Raw genomic sequence first — 17,451 nt, 5'->3', positions numbered from 1 at the left:
TCCTGCTGTCTTCACTACCGATGTCTCTTTGTTGAGAACAGTAGGGCTGTTCTTCCATCCAGGAAGGGTTATTTTTTTGCTTAGTATCTTAATTGTTCATTTTGAAACCAAAATAACCATAGTGGTTTTCTTGCTAGCTTCTTTGTTCAACAGCAGCTGCAGTCATGAGGTGGGGGATACGTTAGCCTCTAGCAGACGAGGGGAAAGCTCTCCAGGTTGGTTTTTAAGGCAAACAGCATAATATATGTTCCTTCTAGTATATCAGGTTAGAGGGGACTCTGAATGAAAGCTAATTAACAAATGGCAAGAGCTATATCGGCAGCTTTCTGAGGCAGATTGGACTGAGAAACTAGGTTAGAAATGTCTTGGAGCGTCAAAGGTGTGCGTATGGTAAAATCTATTTGGTTTATATTGTTTTAACAGATTACTGTTTCTTGAATGGAGCCTCCCCTGTCTCTGTCCTAACCTGTTTTATGAGTCAAGCATGTGCTGGGAAGTCCACATACGTGCACAGTTAAGAGTCCCAAGCACGTCTCAACCGAAGACCGGAGCCCTGCTCGCTGCATGGAGATAGTGCTGTAGGGACAGGTGTTGGGGGTGTGATGAGAATTCATTTCTCATAAACACTCTCTCTGGTCCAGTAAGAAATGAGTACACTTCCACATCAAAATGGAGAAGGATTGGAGTAACACAAGGACTCACGCACCTGTTATCCGGCTGAAGCACTGTTGTCCGAGGGAGAGACCTTTTACTGCTGTGTAACGGCTTTATCCAACTAATGAGTTTTTTAAATTTCTGATGGCCACTAGCTTAAACAAGAAGTTGTTGAAACAGTCATTAGTTTTATATGTTCCCAACCTGATAGTGCAAGTCAAACTATTTGCCTACCTAGTATCGTCCTGAGCCAGCAGTTTTCCCAAGTGTCTGAAAGGATTATGAATAAACTTCAGTTTTGGGTCTGCTATCAGATTACCATGCATTTCAAATGATTGTTATAAGTAATTGTCAATGGGAAGTTCCTCAAACACATTTCTTAGGGTTTTCTGAGGGTTCTGTAAAGAATCGGGGGAAAAACTTCATGGCTATTTTTCATGTTAAAATGAGGCATTAGACAATGCAGTGCCGTAGCCAGCAAAGCAAACCAAACTCTGACATGCATCCACCGGTGCGTCTCAAGCAAAACCAGAGATGTCATCCTCCCACTCTGCTTGGCCTTGGTGAGGCTGCAGCTGGAGTGGTGTGCCCAGTTTTGGGCCCCCCACTTCAGGAGGCATGTGGATGGGCTTGAGAGAGTCCAACGGAGAGCCACTCACATGATCAAAGGCCAGGAGAGCAAGCCTTACGAGGAGAGGCTGAGGGACACAGGACTCTTGAGCCTGGAGAAGAGAAGGCTCAGGGGGGACTTGGTGGCTGCCCATAAGTATATAAGGGGGGTGGGTGCACCAGGATCTGGGAGAACAGTTGTTCACCAGGGTTCCCCAAGGGATAACTAGGTCTAATGGCCACAGACTCCTGGAAGGCCGATTTAGACTGGACATAAGAAAACACTTCTTTACAGTCCAAGTGTCCAGGGTCTGGAACAGACTTCCTTCCCCCAGAGGTGGTGCAAGCACCTACTCTGGACTCATTCAAAAGGCGTTTGGATGCATAGCTTGCTGGGATAATTTGACCCCAGCAAACTTCCTGCCTATGGTAGGGGGGCTGGACTGGATGATTTCGTGAGGTCCCTTCCAGTCTATGAACTCTATGAAATCATAATTGATAATTGTATCGCCTAAAGTGAATTATATATATATTACCTGCCAAGTGGGCTGCCGATCAGGTTTTTTTGGCCAATCAGAAATCTTGATGCTGAACAGAATGATTAAATTGGTATCTGTAAGTTGTTAGCACTTCGAGCTCTGGGAGTGGAGGCCACATATTCAAACCAATGCAAATACGTATTGTTTTAAATACAGTTTATTCTGGATTTTCTAAATGCAAAGCAAAACTCTTTACCCAAGTGGTGAATACCTTCCAACAATGTTTATCTGTAACCTTAGATTATTAAATTAAAATATTATAAAGTTCTCACATATTTATTTGTATTGATTGATCTGTATTTGCGTTGTGTGTTCAGGCTTGGGCCCTGAACATCTGTTTCTGCATGCAGCGTCACACTGGTTCAGTGTTTGGGGTATGGTTAAGCTTTGTTTGGGTTTTTTAGGCTCTTTATATTGGAACGTTAAAAAATTGGAGACCGTGCTGTTGGCCTTAGGAATTGAGAGTTAGTTTGCTGTTACACAGTCTAATCAGTGTTACATAGCTTCCTGAACTAGGTCTTGTGACAACTGCCTGAGGCTCTTTTTATGCTGGAGGGGCGAACATTGTGTTAGAAAAACTTTAGGGCAGGTTCCAGCCTCCTTTGGAAGCACTCGTATTTCGTGTGACAAGTAATGACCCTAACCCATCAATAACTTTCCCTTACTTTTTTTGTTTGTGTAGGTGGATGGTGCTCAGCGCAGAGCACTACTGAAAGAGGCCACCTGTTCATCCTCAGAACAGATGTGCTTTGGGCTGCATAATCTGGTTTAGCAACACGATTCACCCTCAACATGTAGGGACCCCCTTTGTGAATAAGAGGGGAATTCTGTCCCTGTGGCCAGCCCCTTGGAGGTCTTTTGAATAAGACTGCCCAAAAAGGCAGAGCTATCATTTGAATTTGTGATTTGACTACAGAAGTGTTGAGAGAGAACAGAGACCTTGACATTTTGTACATCAGCTGCAAAGCTATTTTCAATAACTCTTGGCCTGGGCTGGATTTGATAAAGTAAATTAATACTTCCTGTTTTGTTGTCACCAAGCTTCTGAGTGGTATGTGCTCTGTAGCACAAGTTGCCCTGCTATGTGTAAGAAATGTAAAACTATTAGAATAGTATATGTGCATCATCCTTGAAAACTCTTTTTTACTCTTTATCTCACTGTGTATCTGATCCCTTTCCCTCTAGTTTTACCAATGGTAACGTGTACAAGCTCCCTGTATGCTCAGGCCCCCTTCAGACATGGCACATCTACTGCATCCATTACTGTTCTTTCCCTGCAGGGACTGTACAGGATCACACTGGACATGACCAAACCTCTTAAATTTTGGGGAACTTTGCTCATTCCCTGTTTGGGAGCTGTTCTCCCAGGGAGTTATATCTAGGGCTGTCCAGGGGCGGGGGGAGGGCGAATTGGGGTGACTGCCCCAGGCCTTGCGCTTTGGGGGGCCCTGCGGAGCAGTGGCTCCATGTCCAGCTGCTCACTACCGCCGTTCCCCCCGCCACTGATGCCACCGCTTTCAATGGCGGCGGCAGCTTCTTCTGGTTCAGGGTCTGTAGGATCGGAGCGGGGGCAGGGCCCTGCATGGGCTGATTTACCCCAGGTCCCGCACCCTGCTCAGGTCAGCTCTGGTTACATCCATGACTGTGGAATGACTGAGGGTCATGAATATACTGGCATCTTGTGCCAAGGTTAATAGTTTGACTGTGTAATCGGTAGAGGAATCGATAGGCATTTGCTTGCTTGTGAGAGTAGTGCTGCTCTTGAAGGCCAGGAGCCCAGAAGGAACCGCACTTTCAGCCTCTGGAGTTGAAGGGGGTCTAGTGTTTGCCTTTCCAGAACCCAGAAGTCACAGCCTTGCAGGGCTGGAAGGGACCCCAGGGATCAGCTAGTCCAACTCCCTGCACAAAGGCAGGGAGCAGGTCTGTTTCAGTAGGGCAGCTGCCCTCAATTACTGTACCGAGGAGACTGTTTTCTCTCTCTGGCTCCCAGAGCAAAGATGGATGTTAGGGTGACAAATTCCCTAGTCAGGGACACAATTGTATAGAGTCTCTGTTCATACCCACAAGAGCGATGTGTTCTCTTGTTAAGTAATACAGTTGTGCAGGGAGAGAGGAAGTTGAAGCACAGGAGTTTATATTTGTGTTTTCTGCTATTTAAAAATACCCATCTCACCCCCAAGTCTCATAGTCTGCACCAGCTTTCAGGATTTTTTTAGCACAAGCAAAACTATTGCAGATTTACACCTTTAGCTCAGAGTGCCACATGCAGGTCCCGTGGGAACCATGTTAAATGTAACAGCCATGAAATTGTCACTGACCTATTCTCTGCTTGTTGAATCAGTCTGGTCCTTTGGGTGCACCTGCTGTCTGGGCTCCACACCTGGTTCACTGGTTATACATTTTAAAAACAAAAATAAAAACCTACCCCCAGGCAGTTCTTTGAAAAGGAAGGTACGGTGGAAAGGTTTCTCTCTGCATCCTAGGGCAGCACCTCATCTGTCTGATACTGATTACAATAAGGTTACAGCTGGCATTGTAAAACAGAAGCTGGAATAAAGAGGAAACTAGTTGGCTTGTCTTTCCCTGTCAGCTTAGTTGAAGCCTGACGGCTGTTCATTGGCTGCTGTAGCTGTTGTGGATTACCTGGGTAGCAATGTCAGCTGCACTGCAAACAGGAGAAACAAAGGCAAGCTGAATAACCCAAGGCAGCAGTGATTTAAGAGTGTCTTGCTGTTGGCAAGCGTGGAGCTCTCTGGACTTTTGTATTCGTAGTGGGTATTGGGAAATCTTTACTGTAAGTCCCACTGAGTTGACTCATGTAGTATTAATAGGCTTCTTTAAAGAGAGCTCTGTACGTGCACATATGTACGTACACATGATATTCTATATAGACAGAGTAGACTGAGTACAGGGCTGGACTCCCTCAGGAGTCAGCTGATTCAAAATAACTGTGCTTCTGTCTGAAAATTACGTGCTGTCATTGAAAGTAACCGATAAGAAGCTAAAATTCAAGGACGTTAAAGAAAAATGTCTAATCTTTTTTGGTTTGTTCACATCCTGTGTTTCACATCTTCTGTATAGTTGGTTGTGGTGTTTCCCTTGGGTAACAGGTTAGTTTATATTATACGGGTCTTGCACCCTCCTAATAATTGTTAGCAAAGCTGTGACAAACAGAAGGAGCCTTGGAGCCTGGACTTCCCTCCCAGCCATCCCAGTTGGCTGGGCAGCAGGGGCAGAATAGTGCTTTGTTGCAGACCGTGTTTCACTTGCTCTGTAGTTTCCAAGTTGATCACTATGGCATTTCTACTAGTTGTCTACTTGCCTTAAAAGTCTGAAAGTCAAAATGATCATTTTTCTATTTTATTTCAGTGGCAAATTGGTTTCACCAAAATGGAAGAATTTTAAAGGCTTGAAACTTCAGTGGAGAGATAAAATCCGTCTCAATAACGCTATCTGGAGGGCGTGGTATATGCAGTGTAAGTAGCTTTCCTAATGCACTCGGTTTCGTGTAACTATCTCACATTCAGTGGAGAATTACTGAAATCACTCATTTTACGATGAATGCAAGAGATCTGCTGAGGTCCAGATTCTGTCAAGAGCGGTCCTGAACTCCGGTCTCCATGGAAGTCAGTACTGTGGTTGGAGCCTGAGGTCTACCCCTGAGTACAATCCAGTCTGCAATAGCCTCTACCCTACTGATGATCTGGAGGAGGCTCCAGAAGGGTGGATGGGGTTCCTACAAAGCATGAACACACCCAGCAAGCTTGGGCTTTTTTCTCTTTCAGATCTGGAGAAACGCAAGAACCCAGTGTGCCATTTTGTGACTCCACTGGATGGCTCTGTGGAGGTAGAGGAACATCGCAGGCCAGAAGTAAGTGAAGCTTGAGTTCCTGTTTAAAATGGGGCTTCAGCAGCATCACGTTTCTTGTACCTCCATCTGGATGCAAAAGCGCCTTAGCATTATGTTGCTGCAGTATCCTGTCTGTAGTGAAAAATATTAATGTGTGTGCTGTTGAGCCAACTGTTATAAATCTACCACACCGGGCTGCTCAATATGCAGCCCAAGGTCCATTTATGTCTGTGAATAAACGGGCAGTCTAAGTCTGCCCTTCACTCTGGTGAATCATATGTTGTAGAGGTGAAGTTCAGATAGACAATGATTCTGACAGGCCAGACTTTGTTTTCCTCCCTAAGGATCCTTTTCTTGGTGTTCCCAAATTCAGTGGAAGATGAGGGCGCAGAGGAGTGACTCTACTGGATCAAGCCCGAGTGGCCTAATGATAGATTTTTCAATATTAGTTTTGGTTTAATTTCTTTGAATTCAAACCAGCAAACAATTTCGGCTTCTCTGTCAAGGAAACAGTAAGCATGATAGGGTGATTTAGGTCTGCTCAAGTTCATTATCTGTTTAGTTACACGCAGACATACACACAGCCCTCTGGCACCCGGCAGAAAGCCGACAAGGCCCTTGATGGGGCAAAGTTTAATTTGTGCACCCAGTACCGTGAGACACTGCAAAAGCATAAACCCACCTGTTGAACCTGCAAAGCAGACATGGGCCACAGGTGCACATGTGGAAGTGTCTTGATACTTTTTTGAAATATGATGTTTGAGGTGAGGCCTAAGCTGGGAAAAACAGGAATGTTGCATGAAAGCTGCCCCCAGTCTTGTGAACTCACTCTACTGTCCCAGCGTGCTGCAGAACTTGTGATGCCTTGAAAGCTGTGTGCTAACGGCTTAATAGTCTTGGCGTATGTGCGCGTGTTCATGCAGCCTTGTAAAACAGCACCTGCTTCAGAAGAGGGAGTTGCTCTTGTTTGTTTGCTCCAGTTAAGTTTTATTTCATAATTGTCCTGTCATGAAGGATGGATTGATAGACTTTGTACCTGGGCTAGTGAATTTCCATACCCTTTCTGTTTTCCCATGTTAAAATCCACAATAATCCTTCCAAAATAATTTGCTGTAGCATAAAGTATTTTTTAATTTGTGCCAAGTTGTTTTGAAATATTGGTTACCTGTAATCCATTGATGTCATGTGCTGTGGCACTTACTATTGAGTGTTAGTGCTTGTTTGCTAGTTATGGGGTAGCTGACATGGTCCTTGTGTTTCATTTGCCCTGCGATACCTGGATTTGCACACAGCGTCTCTGCTGGTTTATGAGCTCAAATAGAATTAATGTGCCTACCTTATATATTCAGTTTGTTTGAAAATTGGTTTTGGATACTTCTTAAACATCTCAGCGTGACTTGTATGCATTTGTGTTTTCAGGCCATTGCGACAGAAGGGAAATACTGGAAACGAAGAATTGAGATAGTCATCAGGGAATATCACAAGTGGAGAACATACTTCAAGAAAAGGGTCTGTCTTTTTGCAGCTGCAGAAATACCTTGTGTAAAATAATTGCTTATTGTTTCATTAGCTGGATATCTGATATTTTACTAGCATTCAAAGGTGGTGGAAATTCAAATATATTAGTGTAAATATTTAATCCAGTAATGTCTCTAGTCTGCATAGTCCCAGGGGGATTAAAAATTACTTGCCTGAAGAAATCTACTCTGTAAACAAGTTGCTGGATCAGGCCTTTTTTTAGTTTATTTTAAAAAATCTCCTTTCTTCTTCTTCTGCAGTTACAGAAACACAGAGATGAAGATCTGTCAAGCTTGGTCCGGGTAAGTACTGTTTGTGATGAAGGTGACAGCATTCCTGTTTTTGAAGCTGTGACAAGTAGCAAAGCTGTAGCAGCATGGCAGCTGGTGGTGTCTTAAACCTAAAGCCTAATACTGATTAGGAAGAGGGCACCTTTTTTGCTTAGAGTTGGATTGTATAAAGGGGAACTGTTTACATTTTCTAGATTAAACTGGGGGAAGGGGGTGGCAAAGCTTTAGTCTAGAATCCTGTGGCAGGAGACGAGAAACAGTGAGTTCAAGCAGATCCATCTCTTTGACCCACTGTGGAAGCTTGCTACTGGCACCATTATGCTCCCTGGGGAACTGGAAAGGGACATGTTTTGGACAGCACAGCAGAACCCAGTGAGTCTTTCTGTCATATTGTGGACAATTACATTTAAAAGGTAGGGAGATGTATAGAGGAATAAAAGCATGTACATTTAAAATTCTTAGGATTAAACCCAGAATTTCCTTCAAGTGTACTTCAGGTATAAAAGGGTCACAAGGAGGATTGTTTAACTCTTTAGCTCTTTGTAGCTAAGCATCATTCCAGTCCAGATTTGATTCTTTGTTATATGTCCAGAACTGCCCAGCGGGTCAAAGAGCTTGCTAAGATTCTGATTATGTCCAAGCTGTTTCTTACAAGACTTCATTGTAATGTTAAGGGTCACTTAAACTCAAGAATCAGTGAAACGCTCGAGTTGCAAAACTCCACATATCCAGTAAGGGGGAAAAGTATTGGCAAAGCCGCTGTGTTTTTTTTCCACTTCTGATCGCCACCTGGAATTTGGGGGAAATTTCCCCACAAGGTATATTGTCATCCAGCAACAAGACATTTCACTGCAGGTGATTTGATGTGGTAGAAGGGGGAATGTCAGACCAGATGGTTTTTGATGGGCCTCGTGTCATAGGAAGCAGGATGCTAGAGCAGGCTAACAATTAGTCTAATCCATTATGGCTCCTCCAGAATGCTCTTGGCTATTAAAATGATGGGCTGCAGGGGAGGGAAGTAAATAAAACGTTTTCTGACTGCTGCTCACATAACTGCGTGTACTAGTGGTGGCTGCTTAAAACTACGCTTGTTTTTCTTTCCTCTGGCAGGATGACGATGTGGTTCCCTGGCAAGAAAGAAGCTATGGCAGGGAAACCCCTGTCCCTATGGAGGAAGGCTCCCTGCTGGATGTGGATATGCTTATGTCAGAATTCACAGACACCCTCTTCTCCACGCTGTCTTCACATCAGCCGGTTTCCTGGCCAAATCCCAGGGAGATAGGTATTGTGTTTACTCTTACCTGGCAGGGAGAGCACCTGAGAGATTTTGTATTTGTTGTCTCACTTCTCTAGCCTCACTTATTTTTGGAGTGGAGCAAGTGACCTACTCTTTCTGCTGATCTAGTCCACTGGGCTGTTTGTACTTGAGATGGTTTAACCGTAGTGCCCAGCATAAACATTTTAAAGGCATGAAGAAGGTTCATCAGGGTCAGGAATCCTCTGCTGATATTTCCTTTAAAACTGTCTTTTATGTCTCTATGGGCACTTTTACACGTGCTTTGGAGGTGAGGGGGCTGGCGCTTTAATTAGAGCGGCTCTGAGAGTCACGCTAATTAAAGTGCCACCGTGTCTCATCTAAAGACCCGATGAGTTTGGGATGAACTTTAGTTCAGGCGTCCCCACCACCATTTTTAAGCATGGGGACGCTGATATACTAGATGCAGGAGGCTGCTGGAGCACGGTAATTGCTGTTCTCCAATAGACTTGATTAATGGAGTCTGGTCCGTTGCACTGAAATTCCAGCGTGTCAGAGCAGCCTCCGTGCTCATCTATAGGCACCCCGTACATGAGTTAATTTCTAGTTACTGGTGTACCATGCTGCATTACCTTACATAAATCTGTGTATAAGTTGTACAGAAGAACATTGATGCCTATGACATTGATTTTTTTTTTAAATCTCAGATCTTATTTCCTTTATTTTGAAAGGAATAATCTTTAATTTCTATATCTCCATAAACTTGCAGAATAAATCACAATCCCTATAGACATCCATTCAAACATCTATGCAGTTCCATCAAGCTGTCACTTTGATTAAGGAGCTGGACCCTTCAGAAAATGACCATTGCTAGCCTCTGTCTTTTTTATTAGATGAAGTCTTTCATCCCCAGCAGGCTTCAGTTCATATTCTTGTAGCCAAAACTCAAGACTGCACTTAAAGGACCTGGTGCCCAAATTGCTTCAGCTGGATTTCTCTGCACGGAGTGCTTACAGAATCTGGGCCTGAGGCTTTGAGTGTTCCACATATGCTTTGTAATGGGTCTGCATGCTGCAAAGTTGATCTCTGTCTCTCTTGAACTTCCTAGGACACTTAGGAAATGCTGACATGATTCAGCCAGGACTCTTTCCTCTCCAGCCAAACTTGGATTTCATGGATACTTTTGAACCTTTTCAGGGTAAGAATAAGGGAAAAGAAATGAGTTTACTGTATTTGTGAATATTATGGCAATTTATAATGTAGTCACTAATGGAAAAATAAATAATGCAAACTAATATTTACAATTTTGATTATGACAATAAAGCCAGAGCAGATGAGCATTTGAAATTTATTTTTAAACACTTCAGTCAAATAAGCATGTAGAGAGACCCCCGTAAGGCTGCAAAATCAGTTCTTTGCTTCACTGGGTTTTGAAAGCATTTTGAGAGTCTATGTTCCAAGACTTAGACATGGCAGAAAGCTGCGTCTTCAAGAAAAAGTGGTATTTGGACCTTTCACCACTGAGTGGTAGAGCAGAACTATGAAACCTAATGCGTCAGCAAAGAACCTTAAAGCAGAACCTTACTCATATGCGACTTTTAATCCTCACGCCCTCTAGTGATACCATCATCCGGCTCTCCCCACTTAACACAGATGTAATAACGAAAGGCCAGGACTCATCCTTCCAAACCAGATTTTTTCTCTGATTGACTCTAGGACATTTACTGGTAACCAAAGGTTTATTCATTGATACCAAACTCTCCCTGTCAAATGTATTGATGTAGTCTTTCACGTAAGGCAAAATTCATGTCTGTAAGCCATCAAAAGAGAGATAAATTGGTGGGTAGGCCTTGTGTTGCTCAAGTCCACAGAGGTGTATGTTGCTCAGTACCCTGAATTTGTATGGCACTTCATAAGAATAGCTGAGAAATTACCTCTTCCCCCAAGAGTTTCTTATCTGAGTGAGAGAGAGACATCTCTTTGTATGTGTGAGTAAAGCACATTTTGTCATGCAGAAAGGAAGGGGTTTCAGTTGTTCAATTAATGTTGATTTGCAGCGATTTAATTTGTGCCGCTTTAGTTATGTTCTGCCAAAATAGTGAGAGCAAAAGATCTATTTATATATTGCCATATTTCAGATCTCTTCACCTCCAGTCGTTCCAGTAATTATTTCCCTTCTGTGTCTGCTGTTCCTACTGTCAGTTCTGCTACAACAGATTCCAGCAGCCATGCTTCCCAGGTAAGGAAGTTTAATGTGTTTTAAACTGTCTAGTTGCAGATGTGTTTGTGATTCTTGGGAAAGTCACAGAATTTCTTCAAGCCTCAGTTTTCCTGTCTGTAAAATGAGGCTGTTGATAATTGTCTTGGAGACTTTCTGCCAAGATGAGTCAGGGAGAAATGGTCAAATGCAGAGGAAGTTTCCCTCTTCCAGCACCCAGTCAGTAGGGGCCAGCTTTGGCAAAGCAGGCACAGCTGGGGGTAAGAGGAGATGCTGATAAAAGCTTCTGCTGTTGGCCCATCTCCAATGGTGTGCATTCATTTACAGTGTTTTTTTCTCCCACCAGTCCCCTGTCCTGCCCTCAGGTTCTTTACCCAGCGCACACCCAGCAGGAAACCTCAGCAATGAACTGATTGCCTCATCGGTCCCTGCTTCTGTCATTCCTGATGTTGGTGCTGACCAGTGTTCTGGCATTAGAGGTGGGGGATCTTTCATTCAGCCGGCAGACTTCAATTCCGATTCATCTCTAAGTGGCCAGCCATCGTTCGTGCGAGTGTTCCAGACTTCAATGCCACTACTTCAGCCTTCTGCCTCACCACACCAGACCCCTTTGCCTGCAGTGCCTCTGAATGCTGGCTTGAACTCCCAGCTCTCTGCTTTCATGGCTCCAGAAACCCAGAAGTTTGGCCTCTGCAAATCTACTGTGATCACCCACACAGCTTCTGCTACACTGACCCACAATGCTCCTGCCACCACCTTCAGCCAGAGCCAAAACCTCGTCCTGGCAACACAGCAGTCAGGGGGAGGAGTGCCTTGTAACCTGGCTTTACAGACTACTGTCATGTCAGGGCAGCCCCAACCCCAGCTGCAGCCTCAGCTGACTTTTGCACTCCCCAAAGCCGTTCCCCTGGCAAATGCTGGGACTAGGCCCAGACAGCCACAAAAAATAGTGCCTGCTCCGAAGCCTGAAACAGTGTCTTTAGTACTAAAAAATGCCTTCATTGCCCCAGGTGAGCTTCCAGGAGGCTTTTCTTTCTCTCTTATGAGGGGCAGCATGGGAGGTGGCACATTTGCTTTGGGAGTATAGAGTGACATATTTTGCTGTCTCTGACATCAACTGCCCTGAAAAATCTTCAGGGCAATTAACATAGCAGCTAAATGCATATTGATCATTGCACTTACCCTGATCCAGAATTCAGGAATGTTGTTTTGCAATGAAGCTGCTACTTTGCCTTTCTTGTAGCAATGCTAAGCAGAGACCAAGTTCCTTTCAGAGGGTCCTGAATTAATCTGAATTAATATACCAGTGAATATACCACTGAATTAATATACATGCAGAAAGATTCTGATTCCCATTTTACAGATGGGAACACTCAGGCTAAGAATTAAGCACTGTGCCAAAGTGCATCACTGTCTTGGGCATCCTTCCAGGATGAATGTAGTGTGCTCTATAAAGATTTTTCTGTGAAGACATCTTTGTCTGATTCCATAGCTGTTACTTGCTGTAGATGACAGACAAATGAGGGCACATAACACCAGCCCCTGTACTCTGCCCTGTCTCCTTGTCTGTTTTGAGTTCACCATAGCTAATGTTGAAAGCCTTCTGTTGTGGTGCTAATCTTGAAAGCCTTCTGTTGGTTGGGATTCAGTGGTCTTAGTCTCTGCCTCTTCCGCACATTGTATCATTACTAAGGCAAAGGGAGGAGCCTGGGGTGAAGCTCAGCAGTTTGGGTCTTGAATTTCTCAAGATGAGCCTGTTTCTTGTCATCTTCAGAGCACAAAAGATGTCTCTGCATAGTGCTTCGCTCTGGAGTAATGCAGAATGGCAGCAAAGTCCTGGAGGGGAGGGAAGAGATGTGTGTATGTTTGTGTATGCAGAACCTAAATACTGCAGTGATATTTCTAGTAGACATAGCTCACTCACAACCAGGATCCCTGGTTCCAGCCCCTGGAGCAAACTTGCTGCTGACTAATGAAAGGACTCTTGTCTGCTCTGATTTGGTCAAAACCTGATGGTTTTGCTCTGAACTTGTTGATGAGGGGAGGACTGAGGTCACAGACTGCTTGTGCTGTCTACCCAGCGATGCCCAAATTGCAGCTGCTTTAGCCTAGTTCCTAGGAAATTGGTATTGGTCAAAAATCATATGAAACTACTGTGCTGGGTTAAACAGCTACGTAACCAAACTTTGGCCTTCTGAGAACCCACCTAAAGGAGTGAGCAGGTGGGGAATAAATATATGTGCACAAGCAAGTGTGAACGCTATGGGTAGGTTTCTGTCAATGGTCAGTGAACCAGTTTGTTGTCCTTTTAATCTCTTTTGGGTGGTCTGGGGAACCAGAACTGAATGGTAAGGCCACATCCAGATGAGCATGGCTGTGTGATATGTGGCGTCACAGATGTTGCACATTCTGGTGTGTAGAAATCAAAAGATCCTGGGGTCAAAAAACCCACTCAAAAATGAGCAGGGTGGCATATGTGGGGGCGCCCCACCCAAAACTGGAGCCTGGCTGGCCAGAGCCATGCTCCAAGCAGGAGGATCGCCACTGCTGTAACCCCAGGAGGCCCCCAGTAAGGCTGCTGGGGCCAGCCCAGTGCTGGCTCCAGCCTCCCCTACCCCACCCAGGGTAACCTGCCCTCTGGCACATGGCACAGACATTCCTGAGAACAAGTAGCAGCAGCACAAGGTGTGCCACTGCTTCTTGTCCCCAGGGAAACAAACATCCATGGTCATGTGGATGAAGCATAAGTGCAAGGAAGAGGATATAGGCAGACAAGGTTCCTTGGGTGAATCTGATATCTTTTATTAACACCAACCCAAATAGTTGGAAAATAATTATTAAGCAAGCTTTCGGGTTCAAAAACCCTTCGTCAGGCTAAGGAAGTTTCAGCAGTTGGTGCGCGCTCTTCCTGGATGGAATGAGAAGTAAAGAAGCCAGCGGCTGGGCTGGTATGCATACAAGACCCGTAGTCAGTGAAAATGTAGACTGAGGAGTCTGTCTCTCACCCATTGACTCCTCAGTCTACATTTTCACTGACTACCTGTCTTGTATGCATACCAGCCCAGCCGCTGGCTTCTTTACTTCTCATTCCATCCAGGAAGAGCGCGCACCAACTGCTGAAACTTCCTTAGCCTGACGAAGGGTTTTTGAACCCAAAAGCTTGCTTAATAATTATTTTCCAACTATTTGGGTTGGTGTAATAAAAGATATCAGATTCACCCAAGGAACCCTGTCTGCCTATGTCCTTGGACCAACACGGCTACAACTTACACTCCAGGAAGAGGATATTTCCCTTATAAAACAGGTGTGAGAATAAGCTGGATGTTCCCCTATCATTGCTCTGTTTATGAAGTGCACCTGTCACAGCCTCTGGGTGCATTTACATCTACGGTAAAACCACACATTAAAATACTGCATCCGTTGTCAGCTTGCAGGTCTAGACACTACATGGTAACTGAAGCTGCTAAAGCCCTGTTTTGTATCTTGATACCATCTCATGGCGACGCTGTGTACTGCAAGGTGATCTTTGGAGGAAATGTGAAATACCCATACTGTACCCCTTACGTCCTGCTTAGAACGTTCTCCTATTCAGCACAAATTTCTTCCCTACAGAACATTTTCCAACTCATTTTTCTCAATAATTTTTCTAACTTTAATTGTGTATTCTTCAGCTGCCTTTCAGGGACAGCCCAGAGCTGTGATTGTAACCCCAGCACCTATAAAAAGAGAAGGGATTTTGACTCCAACCATGTCTCAGCCAAACGTTGTAATTGCACCAGCTGGAATCACCAGAGTAAGAAGAAATTCCTCCATAGGATTGTAGTTTTCGTGCTGTGTTAAAGTGTGGTTAGGCTTTGGAAAGTGACCATTTATAAATACCCTGTTATTACTCAGCAGAGCTGTGATATTCAGACTTGTATTTGCTTATTTTTTGTTTTAAATTCTCTATAGCTTTTAACAACACTGTATTCATGTATCTTCAGGGTACTGAGCTGGTTTGTTTTCTGGCTCAAATGTCAGTGGAATTATTAACAGCCACCATTTGCACAGATGTGGGGTTTTATTATTGTCTTATTTTATTGAAGATGCAACGGATAAAATCAGGCTTTGAGTTTTCCGGTTGCAAGTCCTCTTGAAGGCGCAACTGTTTGTCCAAAGGATTGTGAGCATGGGGAGGGAAAGTGTCTGGTAGTCTGATAGGTGCTGACATACTATAATGTTCATTAAATTGTTGGACTCTTCCCAGAAGTCTGACTCCAGCACCTGACAGTCCCTATTAAGCCTAATCTGGGGAGTGTGTTTCACCAGATTGTTAAACATGTCCTGATTTAATACTATAACCTCCCAGTGAAAGACAAGGTGGTGAATCTTTGTATCTTCTTTCCACAATATTTCCATGCTCTTCCTAGGCTCCTGGGGTGGCAGAATTCCATAGTGGCATTCTGGTTGGTCAAGCACAACAAGCTCCAGGTACCCAGCAAGCCCAGCCTGCTGTCTCGCACCTCTTCTCTCCCAGTGTAGTCCAGGATGCATTGGTGAAAAGGGAGCAAATCCCTTCCCACAGTACCAGTTCACAAGTCCCTTCACCTACGCCTAGTAAGTCAAAGAGAGACTGCAGCCCTCTTTCTTCTCTGCATGTGCATATATAGGTGGATATCAGCAAAACATGTATGTTTGTAAAGCTGTCTTTTGGGTGGCTTGTAAAATGTGTCTGGGGCAGTTGAGGTCCTTACAAATCCCAGGAGATTTTTTATAGGAATACATTTTAAAGCCTCTGTTCCCTCCAGCTTCAGTTCCAAGTCCTGTCTGAAACTACTGGATGGCATTTTGTGCACCATGAAGCTCAGTATTCCACCCCAGAAATGATTGCATTTTCAGTGCTTTGTGCAGTGATTTTACTCCCATATTTACAGGGAAACAGAGAAAGCAATTTGGAAAGAATCTTGCTAAATGTTCTGTTTAAGCTTGTCAGTCTAGTACTTTGTATCACTGCAATTACAGCTTTCTTCAGAGGATCTCAAAACACATTAATTGTAATTAAGCAGAGAGTTGTCTTTGGTGTATGTCGTGATACAGAGCGTTTGGTTTAGCTTTGCAGCTGCTGGGGTTCCCTTCCCTTAGAGCTCTGCTCTGAATGTCCATCTCACTAGGATTGGGAGGAAGGACCAGTGAAAACCTTTTATTTTGCTTCTGCACTAGGAAAGGAGACGGTCAATGTGTGCTAGTTGGTTTAAAGCAGGGGCAGGCAATTTTTTTGGGCAGAGGGCCACTTGCTAAGTTTTTTGGCAAGCCATCGAGGGCCGCATGACAGGCAGCCCAGGGCAGATAAATATTAATTTTCCAAATTTTTTAGGGGCCCCATGAACCAGGTAGAATGTCCTGGCGGGCCGCATCCAGCCCCCAGGCCGCATTCTCCCTACCCCTGGTTTAGAGCCCCGTCACCCAGCTCCACCTTCTTGAAGTTTGGAGGTGTAAGTCATAGTGTATTGCCACATGGGATTCATTCAGCCATTTCTGATTAAATCATTGGGTTTCCAAGCTATCCAAATATATCTCTAGCATGTTGGTATTACAATGCTCAGTTCTCTAGAAATTAAGCCAGTGGTGATGTGGGTAGAAGCTGCTCCACAGGTCAGGCCGTTCCTGGCAGTTGCTGCATAAGTGACTTGATGTTTCCATTTTGAAGGCCGAGACTGTCAGAACTCAGGACAGGCCTCACCCTGCACCTCGGAGCAGAGCCCCAGTCCTCAGTCTCCACAGAACAGTTGCTCAGGAAAAGCCACGACCAATCCTCAGATGTCTGCCTTTAAGGTACATAGTCCACCCCTGTGGGGCTCTTTCATTTGCCTCTGTAGCAGACTGATTTCCTGATTCCTGCCACCTGTGACTGTGCAGTGGATAGTGCTGCATGAAATAGGTTGTTTATCTGATTGTGGCTCAGCTTTCATTACACTTGCATTGCTGTTTATTATTTTGAATATCATTTGTGGCTTAGTAATGACATCAAGTCTGCCTTGCTCCTCAGTGATGTGTTATCTTGTGAAGACAGGGGAGTATGCTGTCTGCTTGTCCTTACCAGCCATGACATCATTTCCAGCAGTGCTTCCTGGAAGAGCTAAAGTGAACTGGGACATCTGTGGTTTTAGCCTTTTTTTTCTGAAGCAGAGCTATGCAGCTGGCAGCCCATCAGCTACGTGCAGCCTGTGAGGGGTTAATGTGCAGCCTCATGGTTCTCACCTGGCCACTGCTCCCTCTATTGCTCTGGCAGCCAGAGCCCCCAGACTCCCCCATCACTCCTTGTGCTGCTTTGCCCCAGGGGGCAGGGCACAGCATCAGGGTGGGGAGCTCAGAGTGAGTCTGGGGCCGTGCTTGGAGGGTGGTTTGCACAATGCAGCGGTGGGGGGAGTGCATGGCGAATGGGGCTTGGAGAGGAAAAGCATCCACATGGTACACCTGGTGCAGCCCCCAGGGCATGTGGCTCCCAGACACTTAGAAGTTGGACAGCCCTGTTGTAAACA

General features: G+C 44.7%; 1 protein-coding gene across 3 annotated transcripts in view; it reads left to right on the top strand.

Moving 5' to 3' along the window:
• MLXIP (MLX interacting protein) overlaps positions 1-17,451 on the top strand; it is a 56,167-nt gene that overhangs the window by 24,274 nt on the left and 14,442 nt on the right. For 2 of the 3 annotated variants that reach the window (XR_003093085.1, XM_006015261.3), the window contains exons 2-12: positions 5,172-5,278; positions 5,588-5,673; positions 7,072-7,161; positions 7,431-7,472; positions 8,571-8,742; positions 9,824-9,913; positions 10,854-10,954; positions 11,280-11,943; positions 14,605-14,726; positions 15,343-15,529; positions 16,620-16,744. Coding sequence is in view for 2 of the 3 variants with exons in the window: in XM_006015261.3 (XP_006015323.2) it covers positions 5,172-5,278; positions 5,588-5,673; positions 7,072-7,161; positions 7,431-7,472; positions 8,571-8,742; positions 9,824-9,913; positions 10,854-10,954; positions 11,280-11,943; positions 14,605-14,726; positions 15,343-15,529; positions 16,620-16,744 (1,786 nt within the window). In the remaining variant the exon portion in view is untranslated. The remainder of the gene's footprint in view (positions 1-5,171; positions 5,279-5,587; positions 5,674-7,071; positions 7,162-7,430; positions 7,473-8,570; positions 8,743-9,823; positions 9,914-10,853; positions 10,955-11,279; positions 11,944-14,604; positions 14,727-15,342; positions 15,530-16,619; positions 16,745-17,451) is intronic. The other variant, XM_025199135.1, reaches the window with a different exon arrangement.

Source organism: Alligator sinensis, unplaced genomic scaffold, assembly GCF_000455745.1.
Source record: "Alligator sinensis unplaced genomic scaffold, ASM45574v1 scaffold628_2, whole genome shotgun sequence".
NCBI lineage: Eukaryota > Metazoa > Chordata > Crocodylia > Alligatoridae > Alligator > Alligator sinensis.
This window is presented reverse-complemented; position numbering and strand designations above follow the sequence as displayed.